The sequence below is a fragment of the Apiospora marii genome, assembly GCF_038362585.1.
Source record: "Apiospora marii strain CBS 49790 chromosome Unknown utg000012l_segment0_segment0, whole genome shotgun sequence".
Lineage (NCBI taxonomy): Eukaryota > Fungi > Ascomycota > Sordariomycetes > Amphisphaeriales > Apiosporaceae > Apiospora > Apiospora marii.
In genome coordinates, this window is record NW_027117383.1 from 98,407 (window position 1) to 116,881 (window position 18,475).

General features: G+C 61.8%; 4 protein-coding genes across 4 annotated transcripts; 3 read left to right on the top strand and 1 right to left on the bottom strand.

The window, feature by feature from the left end:
- Window positions 1-84: 84 nt before the first annotated feature.
- On the top strand, window positions 85-2,532 carry PG985_014820 (glycosyl hydrolase; the record flags this gene model as incomplete). Its single annotated transcript, XM_066834586.1, has 3 exons — window positions 85-468; window positions 522-1,772; window positions 1,843-2,532. 3 exons carry the CDS (start codon window positions 85-87, stop codon window positions 2,530-2,532), a joined length of 2,325 nt encoding a protein of 774 aa, XP_066677196.1.
- Window positions 2,533-4,002: 1,470 nt separating this feature from the next.
- PG985_014821 (MAP kinase kinase kinase mkh1) lies at window positions 4,003-9,724 on the top strand (the record flags this gene model as incomplete). The annotated part of the gene is made up of 2 exons (XM_066834587.1): window positions 4,003-9,518; window positions 9,586-9,724. 2 exons carry the CDS (start codon window positions 4,003-4,005, stop codon window positions 9,722-9,724), a joined length of 5,655 nt encoding a protein of 1,884 aa, XP_066677197.1.
- Window positions 9,725-10,295: 571 nt separating this feature from the next.
- PG985_014822 (uncharacterized protein) lies at window positions 10,296-11,772 on the bottom strand (the record flags this gene model as incomplete). The annotated part of the gene is made up of 2 exons (XM_066834588.1): window positions 10,296-11,409; window positions 11,471-11,772. 2 exons carry the CDS (start codon window positions 11,770-11,772, stop codon window positions 10,296-10,298), a joined length of 1,416 nt encoding a protein of 471 aa, XP_066677198.1.
- Window positions 11,773-14,373: 2,601 nt separating this feature from the next.
- Window positions 14,374-18,258, top strand: PG985_014823 (uncharacterized protein; the record flags this gene model as incomplete). Its single annotated transcript, XM_066834589.1, has 3 exons — window positions 14,374-15,112; window positions 15,282-18,115; window positions 18,190-18,258. 3 exons carry the CDS (start codon window positions 14,374-14,376, stop codon window positions 18,256-18,258), a joined length of 3,642 nt encoding a protein of 1,213 aa, XP_066677199.1.
- Between the last annotated feature and the right edge of the window lie 217 nt (window positions 18,259-18,475).

Genomic DNA, 18,475 nt, shown 5'->3' on the forward strand with positions numbered 1-18,475 from the left:
CCCGACAACCTTAGGTATTCGTTTTTTTCTTGACAGTCCCTGAACTGCATGGACCTACGCAACCACCAACGCTAAACACCCGTTATGTCTTCGCTGCGGCTCACCATCCAGGACGGCCAATTCCAGGACAAGTACGGACGCTATGTGCTCCTGCGCGGCATCAACGTAGCCGGCGAGGCCAAGTACCCCAACGCGCCCGAGGTGCCCTCCCACGTCGTCGACGACTTCTTCGACGGCGACCACGTCAAGTTCACCGGCCGCCCCTTCCGCAAGGAGGACGCCCACATCCACTTCTCGCGCCTCAAGCGTTACGGCTACAACACCATCCGCTACGTCTTCACCTGGGAGGCCATCGAGGCCGCCGGGCCGGGCCAGTACGACGAGGAATGGATCCAGCACACGATTGAGGTGCTGCGCGTGGCCAAGGACTACGGCTTCTACGTCTTCATGGACCCGCATCAGGATGTGGTGAGTCTGCTCTTTGAGGATGATGGCACCAGTGCTTTTTCTAACCCCTCCAGTGGTCGCGGTATTGCGGTGGCTCCGGCGCCCCCATGTGGACGGTCTATGCGTGCGGCTTCAACCCCCAGAGCTTCGCGGCGACGGAAGCGGCCATCGTGCACAACACGTACCCCGAGCCCGACAAGTTCCCCAAGATGATCTGGTCGACCAACTACAACCGCCTGGCCGTCGCCACCATCTTCACCCTCTTCTTTGCCGGCAAAGACTTCGCCCCCAAGTGCATCATCGACGGCCAGAACATCCAAGACTACCTGCAGGGCCACTTCTTCCGCGCCTGCGAACACCTCGCCCTGCGCATCAAGGAGGCCGGCGACATTTTGAACGACGTGGTATTTGGTTGGGAGAGCATGAACGAGCCGAGCCGCGGCCTGGTGGGCCACGCCGACCTCGGCGTGGTGCCCAAAGAGCAGAATCTGAAGAAGGGCACCTGCCCGACCATGTGGCAGGCCATCCTCACGGGCTCCGGGCGGGCCTGCGAGGTCGAGTCGTGGGACATGGGCGGGCTGGGGCCGTACAAGGTGGGCCGGACGCTCATCGACCCGCACGGGGAGACGGCGTGGCTGCCGAGCGACTACGACGACTCGCGGTACGGCTGGAAGCGCGACCCCGGCTGGAAGCTGGGCGATTGCATCTGGGCGCTGCACGAGGTCTGGGACCCGTCGCAGGACGTGCTGCTGCAGAAGAACTACTTCGAGCGGCACCCCAAGACGGGCGAGGTGCTCGACTACCCCAAGTTCACCAACACGTACTTCATGGACTTCTACCGGCTCTACCGCGACACCATCCGGCCGCACCACCCCGAGGCCATCATGCTCTGCCAGCCGCCCGTGCTCGAGATCCCGCCGGCCATCAAGGGCACCGCCGACGACGACCCCAACATGGTCTACACGCCCCACTACTACGACGGCATCACCCTGATGACCAAGAAGTGGAACCGCACCTGGAACGTCGACGTCCTGGGCGTGCTGCGCGGCCGGTACCTCCACCCCGCCTTCGCCATCAAGATCGGGGAGACGGCCATCCGCAACTGCTTCCGGGACCAGCTGGCCGCCATGCGCAAGGAGGGGCTCGACTACATGGGCAACCACCCGTGCCTGCTTAGCGAGTTTGGCATCCCCTACGACATGGACGACAAATACGCCTACAGGACGGGCGACTACTCGAGCCAGTCGGCCGCCATGGATGCCAACCATTTTGCCGTCGAAGGGGCACCTATGGAGGGTTACACACTGTGGCTCTACAGTTCCCAGGTTTGTACCATTTCTTTTCTTTCCCCCGTCTTCCGTTGGTTTTCAGACTGGGGCATGCTAACAATTCTAGAATGACCACGTACGAGGTGACCAATGGAACGGCGAGGATCTGTCCATCTATTCCGTGGATGACCAAACCCTACCCATGTCACCGCTGCCCCCCCGTACGCCGGAGGACTCCAGCCTGGTCAAGACCGCCACCAGCAACAACAGCCCTGCCTCGGCCACCAAAAAGGAGGTGGACGACGAGACCTCGGTGAACCCGGGCAACCTGAAGAGGACCCTGACCAACCCGTCGATATCGTCGGACCCCCCGAGCCCCAACCCGGATGTGACGAACGCGCCGGGGCTGCGGGCGGCCGAGGCCTTTGTGCGGCCGGCGCCCATCGGCATCAACGGGACCATGACCAACTACGGTTTTGATTTGAAGAACTGCGAGTTCCACCTGGAGATCCGGGGCACGGCGCCCAAGGACGAGGAGCAGCCGACGACCATCTTCCTGCCCGAGTACCACTTCCCCAAGGAGCAGTGCGCGGTCGAGGTCAGCGGCGGCAAGTGGGAGATCAGCACCGACGACGACGAGCGGGCCTGGGTCCAGAAGATGCGGTGGTGGCACGGGGAGGGCAAGCAGACGCTGCGGGTCAAGGGGCTGGTAAGGCCGCAGGGGGCCGGCGCGGGAGGGAGTGCCGAGGAGGCGGGTTACTTGGAGCAGTGTCAGCAGACTTATGGCGTCGGGGTGGAGAAGTGCTCGGTGATGTGAGGCTCTGCTAAAAGCTGGTTGGATTCTTCTTTCTGATTGCACTTGTCTATCCATCATTCGTTCAAGCGCGTCATACAATCACGACGGCGTTTGGGAGTTACCTGTTGTAATACAAACTTACGTATATACTTATCTGATTGTGATGGGAATAGACTGTCATTCTGTGGATATGTCATTTTTATACTCTGTATATTTAGTAGTCTTCAGTTATGTTATCGTGAATACTAGCTTCGTATAGCAGATGAGTCCTGGGAAGAGGACCACTGCAGTAGATTGGCGCCCAGCCAGCTGTGCACACAAGCACATGGGTAGTGGGGTATCGGGTGCATGCCTAGGTGCTACAGCAGTCCCTTCAAGCACCTTTAGGCCCAAGAAGAACCGTCCCCCCGCCGGTCGACATGCATCAGGGCTTCACCCAAGGGCGCTGGTCTGCCGTCCATCATTGGCCGGTCGCATCGCACTAACAACGAGGGGGCAGTCCATCGGCATTCAGTTCGAGGGCACCCGGCAGCAAGCAATATGTACTGTTCCCAGACCCAGAACACTGGGGCTGGGCAAATCAGTGGTCGGTATTAGGCGCCTAGCCGCCGGGGGATTTCTAGCATGTGCGTCCCGTTTGCAATCCGGTTTAGACGTTGACAAAACAAGTAGGTTAGGTATTTGCTGCTGCGTTGGATACTGGCCGGCATCAATTGGAGACTCATCTCATAGGAAACTGTATGTTTCCATCAAGATAGTTGCCAGTTGCAAACATAGACAAAGGCGATGGCAGCACAAATCAATTAAAGACGAGGATAACCGTCGGGCGCTAAAAGGAGGTACATGGTCGGGAGGTTCTTAGTTGGTGTCTCACACACATGCAGTCAGACCTACAGGACGCCTAATCAGAAAATAGTTCCAGCCTATCCCGTCGTGAGGAGGCGGACTGGGAGTCTGAGATGACACAAAGTCGAGCCGATCGCGTGGCACAGGGCCGAGTCCCTCAATCAACCTCATCCTTCCATCCATCCTAGAATTGCGTACCTTATAGAGCCTCATTGTAACGTCCACATCGAGACATCCCAAACACAAACCCAACAACACCACGTCCCAAAGAAAGAGAACGAACCTCTTGCCAGAAACGTCGAGCCCACAAAAGAGACCATGCGCCATCCCTAAAGCGAGCTAGCAGCACCCTGGAATTGCAACTTCGGAAACTTCCCCCTTCCACTTCCCCCCCCTCAAAGGCGGCCCAAGAACGGCTGGACGGTAGAGCCGACCCAAAAGACGGTAGAGACCCCCAGAGGCCCGCTCCCTTGCCAGCACCCTTGCGCCCAGCAGCCAAAAACCCAGCAGTAGCGGCCCAGTTGGAAACCGAACCGCGTCCCTGCCCCAGCACCAGGGCCCTGGTTTTCGTCTTCTTGGGTTTTGCGCAGGCTCCATACTACTCCTCGCTTCTGCCGCTTCTGGTTTTCTTTGGTCCCCTGGGTCATGATCAGCTCCTCGCGCACTGCCTTGACCCGATCCGAGAGCACCAGCGAGGCCACCGCATCGGCTCGATACCCAAACCTGCGCCAGCGCCTGCAGGACAACGTCAACACCCTCGATAGTCTCATCAACGACCCCCCTAATCCTGCGACCGCCAGCGTTCATCCTGCGACCACCAACGTCCATACCACGACGATAACTCCTTCTACCAACACTACCCATCCCACCTCCACGCTGGCTCCGGGGTCGCAATACCCTGGACCAGGCCCGACGACCATCACGGACGACCCTCCGCCGTACCTGTCCGCCAACTTTGCCGGCGTTGGTGGTGCCGCGACCCTACGCCCGCGGGCGTCGACGGCGAGCCTCGCGCCCTCGGCCTACGGAGGGGCGGACTCGACGAGCAATAGTCGGCCGGCGACCCGGGGAGGAGGAGGGTCAGCCGTGCCTCCTCCGCCGCCGCCCCAAACCACCGCCGCCACCATGTATTCCAACACGCAGCGGGCCGACCCCAACCGGCCCTTCAACGTGCCGCCGCCACCGCCGCCCATGTCGCCGCCCGTCATGGGCCACATGACGGCCGCGGCCATGAACATGAACATCCCGCCGCCGCCGCCTCGCTACCCCAGCGCGCCCACCACGACCACCGGCGGCGGCCTGCAGCTGCCCCCGCCGCCGTCCGGGCCGCCGCCGACCAGCAGCATGACCATGGGCCCCGCGGCGACCTGGCAGGGCAACTGGGGGCAGATGTACAACCCGCGGCACGTTGGCGGCGGCGGCATGGCGATCCCCCCGCCGCCGTCGGGCGGGCCGCACCTCGCCTACAACCCCCGCCTGCACACGCAGCAGTCCATGGGCAACCTCCAGATTCCCCCGCCGCCCACCCAGTTCCCCATGCCGCAGACGAGCGAGAACACGGTGGGCTCGGGCATGTCGGCCACCTACATCCCCCACGGCGACACGTACGGCGAAGGGGTGGGCATCCCCGCCTTCGGGCCCGACGATTCCTCCTCCTCGGCCAACAACACCTTCTCGGCGGCGTCTCATACCAGCACGTGGCCAACCCAAAACAACAACAGCAGCACCGACACGGCCAGCACCACGCCGGCCGATGGCGAGAGTCGAGACCGGCTGTACACGAACGCCATAAACTCGCAGAACCAGAACCAGAACCAGTCAACAACACAGCGGATGATGTCGACGTCGTCCAACGCCACCAACACGCCCTCCAACATCCCGCCCGAGATGGCGGCCAAGTGGCCCCTGGACAACGTGCTGCTGTGGCTGGCCTCGAACCAGTTCTCCAAGGACTGGCAGGAGACCTTCAAGGCCCTCAACCTGAGCGGGGCCAAGTTCCTCGAGCTGGGCAGCGGGCAGCACGGCCGCGGCAACTTTGGCATGATGCACCAGCAGGTCTACCCGCGCCTGGCCACCGAGTGCATCAACAGCGCCACCGGCTGGGACCCGACGCGGGAGCGCGAGGAGGGCAAACGCATGCGGCGGCTCGTGCGCAACATTGTGCACGGCGGCGGCGTGGCGGCCACTGCCACCTCCTCGTCTTCGTACAGCCACTCCCGCAAGGACTCGTTCAACGCTTCGCAAGGGGGGGCCGGCACCGACATCGAGTCGCCCAACACGCCGATCAAGGCGCCCGGGCCCGGCTTCTCGAGCCGCCGGTTCTCGCAGACGCGCTCGACCACGATGCCCACCCTGAGCAACACCATGAGCTCCGACTCGAACCACCGGACCCTGCTCAAGAATTTGGATGTGGAGAGGAGCCAGCGGCACAGCCCCAGCGGCGAGGTCGGCGGCGGCAACGGCAGTTCGCGAGGCTCGGCGCCCCGCAGCGACAGTCCCGGGGGCAGCCCGCGGCCGAACTCGGGGCTGCTCTCGCACTCGACGGGCAACCTGTCGGCCACGTCGCCGCGGTTCGGGCACCGGTCGCGGAACAGCACCGACTCGGTCTCATCCAACGCGGCCATCTACGGGTCCGGTGTGCCGCCCGAGGCCAGCGCCTACCTCCGCAGCGGCCTGAACGGCTCCCGCTCCCCCCACGAGCCGCCGGGCGACAGGTCGGCAGGCGGCGCGGACCACCCTGCCTCGGCCAAGGGGGACAGCAGCCTATTTGGGTTTCTCAAGCGCAACAAGCACCACAAGCAAAAGGAGGACGGCACCTTCCCGTCGCCCAAGGAGACGGACTCGCCCACGAGCCCCGAGGTGCAGCACAGCAAGTCGCAAGAGGGCTCCTCGAGCTTCGACGCGCTGTCGTTCCGGGCGCGGAAAGAAAACGCGCCGCGGTCGTACCTGCTGGCGACGCTGAACGGGTGGGACTACCGGATGTGCGTGGTGACGGACTGCGAGACGGCGGCCGAGATCCGCGACAACATCTGCGCCAACCTGGGCATCCACGACCCGCGCGCGGTGCAGCTGTACCTGACGGACCTCGGCCGCGTCGAGCACGAGGAGCCGCTCGAGGACCAGAGCCTGCTGCTGCACAAGCGCCAGCGGGGCGACAGTGCCGGCTCGCTCAAGCTGTTTGTGCGCGTGGGCGTGTCGCCGCCGCCCGTCACGGCCGAGGTGCCCGGGTCGCTCACCCCCGGCTACGTGCCCCCGGGCGCCTCGATGGACGAGGACACGTACGCGCGGCTCAGCGGGCAGCGGTCGCGGTCGAGCTCGTCGCCGCCCACCTCCCAACGGGTCAACACGGTGGGCGACGACGGGCCGGACCCCAACGAGCTGGCGCAAAAGGCCAACGCGTACAAGGCCGAGGTCGAGAAGCAGCAGCAGGCGTACCTGGCCAAGCGGCGGCAGGCCCTGGAGAAGTCCAACTCGCCCAACCAGGACGGCTCGGTCGGCATCGTGGGGCGCAACGTCGACTTTGACCAGCCGCGCGTCTCGCCGTACGAGGAGAAGAAGATGTCGCAGGACCTGCTGTTCCCGCAGCGCAAGGCGCCCGCGCCGCCGGGGGTCGAGACGGCCACGCTCATCAAGGCCAACTCGCTCAGCCGCCGGACGGGGCACAGCATGCGCTCCTCGCAGGGCAGCATGGACGCCGGCTTCCCCAGCCCGCGGCGGCCCACGACGTCCACGTCCACGTCGGCCAGCGACACCAACAGCAACAGCCAGAACCAGAACCAAGAAATGTCGCAGAGGCGGCCGTCGTCGGCGTCGCGGGAGCCGGCCACGTCGGCGTTTGGGGCTCTGGTGGGTATCGGGAGCGCCCTGAGCCACTTTGGGCGGCCTACTAAGCAGCAGCAGCAGCAACAGCAGCAACAGCAAAACAACGGGCGGCCCGTCTCGCCGCCGCCGCAGCCCAACCGCAACAACTCCGGGCCGGCGGCCGGAAGCGCGCACGAGGAGCAACGAGGTAAGAGATCCATTGCAAATGTTGACTTTGGTTCGTCGGGCCGCAGCAGTCCGCGATCCGGCTCCCCGGGCACCCTGACCTGGAGCCGGGGAGACCTGGCCTTTGTGATTCCGGACTACTCGCCGGGCGGAAGCCCTCTGAACAAGAGCCGAAAGAAGCGTGACAAAACCATTCTTGGTGACGGTGATGATGATCATGATCATGATGATGATGATGACGATGAAGAAGAACCCCTTGCTAAGAAGAGTGATGGCACCACAGCACAACGAGCGCCTTCGCCCGGCAACCCCAGCCCCACCACGGCGCACCCGACGGCGACACAGACACAGGCATCACCACAATCCCCGGAGAACCGCCGCAAGTCCCACGGCCCGGACATCGACTTCACCGACACCGACGTCACCTTCGACCAGCCGGTGGCGTCCAGGGCGCCCAACGACGACGATTCCGACGACGACTCAGACGACGGCTTGTTCGCCATCCCCGTCCGGGGCCGCACGCCGTCGGTGAAAGTCAGCACCGCCGAGGGCGGCGAGTACGACGCCGACGACAAGAACGGCAAGCGGCCGAGCCTGACGCTGCGGACGCGGCGGTCCAAGAAGCAGCTCTCGGTTTCGTTCGACTCCCCCGGTTCCGCCGACGGGCTCATGCTGGCCAACGAAGATGATATTGGTGGTAGTGGGAGACGCCGCCGCACGCCGGCCACGCCCTCGGACTCGGACGACGGCAAGCTGGGGCGGCGCAAGTCGTTCATCGAGCGCGACGTGTGGGCGAACCGTCCCCCGCCCGAGGCGCTGCTGAGCAACCTCGACGCCTTCTTCCCGGAGCTCGACCTGGACCAGCCCGTCCTTGACGAGTCGCAGCTGCAGGAGCCGACGTCGCCCAACGACTTCGATAACAACAGCAACAACGCGGAGAATGAGAACGACAACAACAATAACAACCAGGCGGAAAGCTCCCAGGCAGCGGAACAGCCCAACTTGCTGTCTTCGCCGTCGCCGGGCATCGCCACGGCCCGCTCGTCCATGTACAGCGAGAACGACACGCTGGGCTCGGACGAGTCGACCCTCAAGGCCGAGCGGCCCAGCTCCATCAACTCGGTGGCGCAGCGCAGCATCCGTCGCTCCGGAGGCGGGTTGGGCCGGATGAAGTCGATCCGCGAGGTGGCGCGGGGCGCGCACGAGGCCAACAAGCGCTTCACGGCGGCGTCGGCAACATCCGGTGCAGGGGGCGCCGGGGGCGCAGGCGGCCCGACGTCCATGATCCAGCGGCGCAAGAGCACCAAGATGTTCGGGGCGAACCTGGTGCAGATCCGGCCCGAGCGCGGGTCCATGATGATCGACATCATGCCGCAGATCCCGCAGGACACCTTACCAAAACGGCAGACGACGTTCCGCTGGTTCAAGGGTGAGCTGATCGGCAAGGGCACGTACGGGCGCGTGTATTTAGGTATGAACGCCACGACGGGAGAGTTCCTGGCGGTGAAAGAAGTGGAAGTCAACCCCAAGGCGGCGGCGGGCGACAAGAACAAGATGAAGGAGCTGGTGGCGGCGCTGGACCAGGAGATCGACACGATGCAGTACCTCGACCACGTCAACATCGTGCAGTACCTCGGCTGCGAGCGCAAGGAGACGAGCATCTCCATCTTCCTCGAGTATATTTCCGGTGGCTCCATCGGGTCCTGCCTGCGGAAGCACGGCAAGTTCGAGGAGCCCGTCGTGTCGAGCCTGACGCGGCAGGCGCTGTCGGGGCTGGCCTACCTGCACCGCGAGGGCATCCTGCACCGCGACCTCAAGGCGGACAACATCCTGCTGGATCTGGACGGCACCTGCAAGATTTCCGACTTCGGCATCTCCAAGAAGACGGACGACATCTACGGCAACGACAAGACCAACTCGATGCAGGGCTCCGTCTTCTGGATGGCGCCCGAGGTCATCCGGTCCCAGGGCGAGGGCTACAGCGCCAAGGTGGACATCTGGTCGCTCGGCTGCGTCGTCCTCGAGATGTTCGCGGGCCGCCGGCCCTGGAGCAAGGAGGAGGCCGTCGGCGCCATCTACAAGATCGCCAACGGGGAGACGCCGCCCATTGCCGACGAGGTGCGCAAGGATATCAGTCCGTACGCGCTGGGGTTCATGCTGGACTGTTTTACTGTGTAAGTTTTGACCCTTGGTGGGAAGAAAGGGAGAAGAGAAGAGAAACGGCTGCTAATGTGATACCAGGGACCCGAGAGAACGACCGACGGCGGAACGGCTGCTGATGCAGCACGAATTCTGCGATCTCAACGAGGAGTACAACTTTTTCGACACGAACCTGTATGCCAAGATCGGGGGTACCAGTTCAATGCTTAGGCGTTGTTGATCGACGAAATGCGATGAACGCGGAGAGGGGGGCAAGGTGGACTTGATCATGGGGTAGTGCGTCGAGATGATTGGGTGGATAATGTTTCAATGTTGTCGGGCGGCATGTCTAGCATATACAGGAGAACTACTTGGATATCTCGGGGGTTTGTTGCTGTTAAGCTTGGTTTCCCTTTCTTGCTAGCTAGCATGGCGTCCCGGGTTTCGAAATGGAGAGAAGATTCAAACTGGCTTCTTTTCTTTTTGCGGGCGCATCACTTTGTACTTTGGGGTCCGAATTGAGCAATGATACGATAGCATTTAGAGGTAGTCATAATATTACTTAGGAAGTCTGTTAGGTTTGGTGCTGGTAAGTGGTGTCCGAATCCAAATAAGTGACATGCTGAGGTCTGAAGCAGGCACTCAAGATCAAGGTAATCCTCTTGTTGCTTCCATAGACGCACTTCGCCTGCTTAGTATCGACGGCTGGCAATCATCAGCCATTGCCCCCATGTGCTCCCAACTGATTAAAACAGCCATCCATCGTAGAAAACATTACTCATTAGTGTACGTAGGATTATCTCTCATCAGCCCTAAAGCTTGCCCATCTTCATCTTCATGCCCAACTTCAAGAGGTGCAGCGACGAGGGACCTCTTGTCCACCACGGCGTCGCAGTAGATCTGCTCTTGACCCCTTTACCATCCGTCTTCTGCTGCCCCGCCGCGTTGGTCCAATGATGCAACGCCTGCGACAACAAGGTGCTATTCCCAAAAGTGTCGCCGACCATATCCACCAACGAACCACCGTTGTTCGTCCCATTGCCCCCGCCTTGGCTGGTCAGGCTATCGATGACGTCGCCGAGGAGGGTGAAGACGCCAATCTTGGAGGTGACGCGCTTCTTGTTGAGGATGGCCTCGACAAAGGGGATGTGCCGGCCGTTGACCACGGTCGCGTTGCCGGTGGCGTCGATCTGGATCATGCCCTGGTTGAGGGCCTCGCCCTGGCTCGCCAGCACGGCGCCCAGGTTGCTAGCGACCTGGTCCAGGTACAGCCGGCCGTCAAAGTCGCGCGTGTTGTTGCCGGGCGGGATCACGACGTCGTAGATGGTGATCAATCCAATACGCACGTCGCCCGCCATGAGGTTGAGGGAGACGTTGCCCAGGCCCAGCGTCAGGCTGCCCCAGTTGGGTAAGTTTAAAGTGCCGCGCACGTTGCGGCCGTCGGCGAGCGGGGGCATGACGAGCGAGAGGGACTCGATGCCGAAGCCGCGCAGCTGGTTGAGCGAGTCGACCGTCACCGTCTTCTCGAGGTGGACTTTCGAGTGCAGGGCGCCGAGGTGGACCGTCGAGTCCCCCCGCACCGACAGCTCCGTCTGCGGCTTGTCCCAGACGCTGTCGAACCAGGTGGTGAGCTCCGTCTCGTTGGTGATGGTGACGGTGCGGTTCGTCACCACGATGGCCGTCTCGCCGTCCAGCTTCTGCTCCGGAAGCGTCAGGTTGAGGAACGGCGAGAACTCCCCGGGCGTCTCGCGGTTGTAGAGGAACATGGTCAGCGGGTCGATGCGCGCGGCCAGCGGCGTCTTGAGGGATGTCTCGAGCGAGATCATCATCTGCGTCGGGGACAGGCACAGGAAGGCGCCGCCCTTGATGGGCAGGCCCTGGTCGTCGACGATGCGCTGCACAATGGCGGGCAGGATCACCAGGAATCTGAATGTGTCAGTACTCGTATTTCCCCCAACTTCCCTCTCATCCAAGTTCCTACACTTACAGAATCGGCAAGATGATCGCGAGGAAGACAATGGTCCCAGCGACGTACCACCACTTGAACCGCCCGCAGTGGCGCTTGAACTTCTGCTTCTTGGTGAGGGTGGCGGCGGGCGGCACCTTGTCTTGGACGTGGTCGTCGGACGAGACGTCGTCATCTCTTCCAGGGCCATCCAGGAACGTCCCGGGCTGGTTTTGCGGTTGCTTCTCTCCACTCGCGGCACTCGCTGCTCCTCCCTTGGCGCCGTGGACTGAGGGCGGCGCGCTCGGCCCCGTTTGGACCTCTTCTCTAAAGGCGGAGGTCATGATGGCGATGGTTCACTCTGGGATTCTTCTCGCAGCCTCATCAAGCAGGCACTCAATGGTGAAATGGGAGGACTATGGAAATCCCTTTACAAGATGAGCGACGACGAGAAGTGCGGTACCACATACAGACAGAAAACCAAACATACACACCCAGCAATGAGCTGAGGAGAGGGGAAAGGTAGGGAAACGAGGGCAGCCGCGGCTGGATCGTACGAAGCATCAAGGCACACCGAGGGGCACACCCACTTCTGTTACTCTGGGTAACATACAGACATACCGCCTATCGAGATCGGCGCCAGCTAGAGAGCTGAGAACATGTGAATGCCCCGATATCCATGTTTTCTTCTTCCTCGCGTGACTTGCAAAGCGGGCAGGCCAGCCAGCCTCTCGATGTGATCTTCTCTCAAGTCTCGATCTGGTAAGGAGCTCGGCTGGAAAGAGCGCACACAACTCTTTCCCCGCATCCGTAAAAGACTCTGCTGTCAGACTGCAACCCCAATAAGGTGAGTATACACCACTTGCCTCCTTCCCTCCTCCCGCCAATGCAGGTGATCACTTTCTGCACACGCGCATGCGGACTATCCCCCATCTCGTAAGTGAGGGAGCGCATCTCGAGTGTAGGTGAGCCGGGAGTGGGCTGCGAGCGCTGCATGCGAGATCCCGGTCTGGGAGCTAAGGGCGTGCGTGAGTTGGGCTGGCTGCATGCACATCATAATCAATATTCGGACAGGAAGGGTTAGGTCTGCATCGAAGCTCCGACTAGCCACTCCCCTCATTAGTCCGCCGCGCAGACTTGTTCCTGACAGCTAGCCATGCAGTCCACTTGCTGACTGATGGAGTGGACTGGACTGGACTGGATTGGGGTCAGCAGTACCCAGATGTGCAGCCGTTGTCAAAGCAAGAGTTGGGCGGGGCCGCGGTAGGCGTTCGCTTGGCGAGGGCGCAACGGGGGAGGAGGCCCGTCCTTGCCCAAAACAGGACGCTCACAATCAGCACTATCGATTTCTGGGCGATCGCTGCCTCTGCCGTGTGGTGGAGATGATGTCACAACCGCACCGTTTCGGTCTTTTTATTTAGATTGGGCTGCCTTCATTATTCTCGAGCTCCCCATCGACTCTTTCCGAATCAGGCAGGTCCTGAAAGAGAATGGCATCGCGGTGGACGGGTGACGGGAGACGGCCGACGAAATGTGAGCAAGTGAGGGATGCCCTAGGGACCGTCACATCCCCTGCCCCTGTCAATAAACGGCTTCTATTAGGGCGGGGCAGCCGCTACTTTAGCTGGCTTGTTTTCCCGTCGCCCCATTCGCCAAGATGCGGGGGTGGATGTCGCGAAAGGCTTCTTTTCGTGTAATGGATTCATCTCTGATCCGTGTGGCTTATAATCCCTCTTGATTCTCACTAGCAGACGAGCAACATGATACCGAGGTCCCTTGTGAAGATGCTCATTCTCGTGGGAGGGAGGCATGGCATTTTCTTACAGATCCAAGATGCCGGGCGCCCCATCTTTTCATTATCTTCATGTCAACTGTGTTATTAGGGCCGATGAATTAATTGCCCACTCACTCCCCTTGTATGCCAATGACGTGTTACCGAGCAGCGTCGTACCATGACTGCTGTTCGTGGAGCTTCGGTACGGCGGGTTGCAACATCAATAGACACAGGCAACAAGGAAATCACTGTCCTGGCCTCTTTCGGCGGTGACGGAGAGAGGGGGTTGGTAGAGGCAGAGAGACGGAGAAGAACTTCGTGATAGCCTTGCAGGTGTTACCCAGAAATCTGCATTGCGCTATTAGTCTGCTGGGTCAGTGACCAGCCCGCCCGGCCACTCAGCAAACAGATGTGCTGTCAGCAAAGTAGCATCGAGCACCGGCGTGGTTTGTCCTACCCACCCGTCGGAGTATACTGGGCCAGGGTCGGCGCGCTCTGATTGGGCTGCCGGCTCGGCCATCTGCTCGCTTTGGGAAAGGTTGGCGGAACACAATCTGGGGTAAGAAGCTCGAGAGCTCTGGTAAGGTGGGAACGAGTTTTGCAGATCAGGCATTGCATCGACAACGCCGGGCCATGTGACATTTGGGGAATCACTTTGGCCAGCACCATCCACTAGAGATCATCCGAGACATACGAGGAGAGACAAGAACGCACGCAAGGGAACCTGGGTAGCGCAGCGTGCGCAAGGATGCGATGAGCTGTAGAGCAGAGAGCTTGGTAGTGTAGGGTGGGGACAGGAACAGGGGAGATCGCGTGCGCCCAGTGCAAGTGAGTGAGATCCGAGGCATCTCCGCACTCCAGCTGCCGCTCGCCGACTTGGGAACAATCTCGCATCGTACCTGGGACGCGACCGAGAGTGTGAGTGTCAGTATGAGTGAGATCGAGACCAGGCGGGGGCAATTCCAGCTTCCCATCCTTGAGATCCCCTCCCACCATATTCCCTTTTAGGGGAGATATGTTTTAGGTCGCCGGCATCTCCTTCTTTTCTACCTTTTACCTTCCCTCTCCAACTCCGTCCGTCCATCCATCCCCCGTCAATTTGGACGTTCATGCGTGTGCGCGCGTGTTAGTGTGAAATCAACACAGAGCCACACGTCCTCAAGTAAAAGCCATGCGGTTCTCCAATCTTTTCGTGCTGGCATTGGCGCCCCTCGGACTCGTCGCCGGCGCGGCTGCCCCAGCCGAGCTTGAGCTGGATGCCTACCTGGCCAAACACAACCTGGCCTTGGTGCCCCGGTCAGAGCTCACCGAGGCGCTGACGGAGCTAACCACCCTGCTCAAGAGGCGGGAGAGGGACGAGCGACTGGCGCACGTTCTCTACCCTCGACAGAACAGCACAGGACCGCCCGGCTCCGGGTCAGGCTCTGGAGGCGGCCGTGGTGGTAGCGGTGGTGGCAGCTCTGGCTCTGGTTCTGGTTCCGGTTCCGGTGGCGGCGGTCTCCTCGATCTCCCCGGCCTGGGGGATCTGGGCGACATCCTGGACAGCCTCGGCAAGTTGGTCCTGCAGCTGACCGACATCGCCGGCTTCCTCAACGCGCTCCAGAAGCTGCTCAACGACGACTTCCTGCTGGCCGTGCACGACTCGCTGACCTACCTGGCCCAGACGCTGCAGCCGCCCATCCCCAGCATCGCCCGCAACCTGCTCACCAAGCTGAACCCGGTCGTGGACCTGGTGGCCAAGCTCGACCTCGAGAGCATCATCAACGAGATCGAGGGCGTCGACATCGGCGCCCTCATCAAGACCGTCGTCGGCCTCCTCGACAAGGTCAGCCCCATCCTCGACGAGGTCGCCGGCCTCGACATCAAGGGCATCTTCGACGCCATCGCCCCCCCTGCTGACGCCGGGCTCCGTGCGCGGCATCGCGGGGCTCCTGGGCAACGCCGAGGACCTGCTCACCCCTACCTTTGTCAACCAAACCCAGGGCCTCATCGCGGGTGCGGGTCCCTTGCTCGAGGGGCTGGCCGATGTCGATATCAAGGGTCTGGTCGATCAGATTGGCCCGCTCTTGAACGAATTAGGTCAGCTGGATCTGAAGGGCTTGCTGGACGCCGTCAGCCCCCTGCTGTCGCCCGACTCGGTAAAGGGGCTCGTGGGGCTTCTGGGTAACGCGGAGAACCTGTTGACCCCAGCCTTTGTCAACCAAACCCAGGGACTGATCGCGGGCGCCGGGCCACTCTTGGAAGGCCTCGCCGACGTAGATATCAAAGGCCTCGTCGACCAGGTCGGTCCGCTGCTAAAAGAGCTGGGCCAGCTTGATCTGAAGGGCCTGTTCGATGCCGTCAGCCCGTTATTGACGCCGGACTCGGTCAAGGGGATCGCGGGCCTGTTGATGAACGCCGAGAACCTCTTGACCGGGGACTTCGTCACTCAGACCCGCGACCTCATTGCGGGCGCCGGTCCCCTCCTGGCCAGCCTCAAGGACGTCGATCTCAAGTCCCTGGTCGATCAGATCGCCCCCATCCTGAACGAGCTGGGCCAATTGGACCTCAAGGGCCTGTTTGATGCCCTGAGCCCGCTGCTGTCCCCCGAATCGGTTAAGGGTATTGCGGGTCTGCTCGGCAACGCCGAAAACCTCCTCACCGGAGACTTCGTGACCCAGACGCGCGACCTTATCGCCGGTGCTGGCCAGCTGTTGGCCAGCCTGAAAGACGTCGACCTCAAATCCCTGGTGGACCAAATCAGCCCCATCCTCAATGAGCTGGGCCAGCTCGACCTCAAGGGGCTCTTCGACGCCATCAGCCCGCTCCTCTCGCCCGAGGCCGTCCGGGGCATTGCCGGCCTGCTTGGCAATGCCGAGAACCTGCTCACGGCCCAATTTGTTGAACAGACAAAGGACCTGATTGGCGGTGCCGGACCCTTGCTCGCCGGTCTCAAGGAGGTGGACTTGAAGTCCCTCGTGGACCAGATCGGGCCCATCCTCAACGAACTGGGCCAGCTCGACTTGAAGGGCCTGTTCGAGGCCATTTCTCCGCTCCTCTCGCCCGAGTCGGTCAAGGGCATTGCTGGCTTGCTCGGCAATGCCGAAACCCTCCTGACGCCGCAATTTGTCGAGCAGACCAAGGACCTGATTGGCGGCGCGGGCCCCTTGCTGGCGGGCCTGAAAGACCTGGATCTCAAGTCGTTGATTGATCAGGTTGGGCCCCTGCTAGACAGCCTCGGCAAGATCGACCTGCAAGGTCTCTTCAACGCCGTGCAGCCCCTGTTGTCGCCCGAGTCTATCCGCGGCATCGTCGGCCTGCTAGGCAATGCGGAGACGCTGTTGACGTCCGACTTCGTGGACCAGACCAAGGACCTGATCGGTGGGGCTGGGCCGTTGCTTGCGGGCCTGAAGGACTTGGACCTCAAGTCGCTCATCGACCAAGTCGGCCCGCTGCTAGACAACCTCGGCAAGCTCGACCTGCAGGCCCTCTTTGACGCCGTGCAGCCGCTGCTGTCCCCGCAGTCCATCGAGGGCATCGTCGGACTCCTGGGTAACGCGGAAAACCTGCTCACAAGCCAGTTCGTAGACCAGACCAAGACCCTGATCGGGGGCGCCGTACCGCTGATCGCGGCCCTTGGCGATATTGACCTGGAGAGCCTCATCGGCCAAGTCGAGCCCCTACTTAACTCGCTCAGCAAGATAGACCTCGCGGGCCTAGTCAGCCAAGTACAGCCCCTGCTGAGCTCGCTGGCCAAGGTGGACATCGAGGGCCTCTTGGGCAAAGTGGAGCCCCTGCTGAGCGAGCTGGGCCAGATCGACCTGCTCGGCTTGGTCAACCAGGTCAAGCCCCTGCTGAACGAGGTCAGCGAGGTCGACATCAGCGGGCTCATCGGGCAGGTGCAGCCCTTGCTCAACTCCCTCAGCAAGATCGATCTGGTCGGCTTGATCAACCAGGTCCAGCCGCTGTTGAATGCGGTCAGCAAGGTGGACATCACCGGCTTGATTGACCAGGTCGAACCGCTGCTCACTTCCCTGAACAAGATTGACCTCGTTGGCCTCGTCAACCAGGTGCAGCCACTGCTCAATGCGGTGAGCAAGGTCGATCTTACTGGCCTCATCGACCAAGTCGAGCCGTTGCTCAACTCCCTGAGCAAGATCGACCTGGTCGGCCTCGTAAACCAGCTCCAACCCATCCTCAACGCCGTCAGCAAAGTTGATCTCTCGGGCCTCATTGACCAGGTCGAGCCCATCCTGAACACGGTCGGCAAGATCGACCTCGTGGGCCTCCTGAACCAGATCCAGCCGCTCCTGAACGCCGTCAGCAAAGTCGACATCGCCGGGCTCGTCGGTCAGGCCGGCCCGCTCCTCGCCTCGCTCAACCAGATCGACCTCGTCGGGCTGGTGCGCCAACTGCAGCCCATCCTCAACGCCGTCGGCAAGGTGGACCTGTCCAAGCTGGTCGGCCAAGTAGAGCCAATCCTGCAGGCGGTGGGCCAGCTGGACCTCGCCGGCATCGTGGACGCCGCGGCGCCGCTGCTGACCAAGGACTCGGTCACGGGGCTCGTGGGCCTGGTGGACAACGCCGAGGACCTGCTCACCGCGCGCTTCGTCGACGACACGCAGACCATCATCGGCGGCGCGGTGCCGCTCGTGGCGGCGCTGGGCGAGGTCGACCTGCCCGCCCTCGTGAAGCAGCTGGGCCCGCTGCTGGACGCCCTCGGCGACGTGGACCTGGAGGGGCTGGCGCGCGCCGCCAAGCCGCTGCTGGCGGCGCTGAACCGGGTCGACATCCAGGGCATCGTCGACGAGGTCGCGCCGCTCATCACGCCCGAGTCGGTGGGGTCGGTCGTGGGCCTGCTCGGCAACGCGCAGAGCTTGCTGTCGGCGGCGTTTGTGTCGCAGACGACGGAGCTTATTGGGGACGCGACGCCGGTATGTTTCTCTCTCTTTCTCATCAGAAGGCTTCACTTCAAGAATCGGTTGAATGCTAACATGATGTGTCACAGTTGGTCGGCGCGGTATCGGACTTGGTGCGCTCCTTCCTCGAGGCGTTGATGCCTCCGGCGAACCAGTAGTCCTGCATGTTTGGGAAATGGGAAAGGGAATGCTTAAATGAATCGAAAGTAATGATACCCAACGCATTGGAAGACGAAGTAATGTTTGATGTTGGTTCTTGACGGCGATGGTAGAGGTTGGACATGTGTATCTTGCATCAATGGTGACTGGGAAGTTCTCGCCTAGGTGGAGCCCAATACGCAAACGAGGAGAACGCTGCATCGCACCTTACGCATG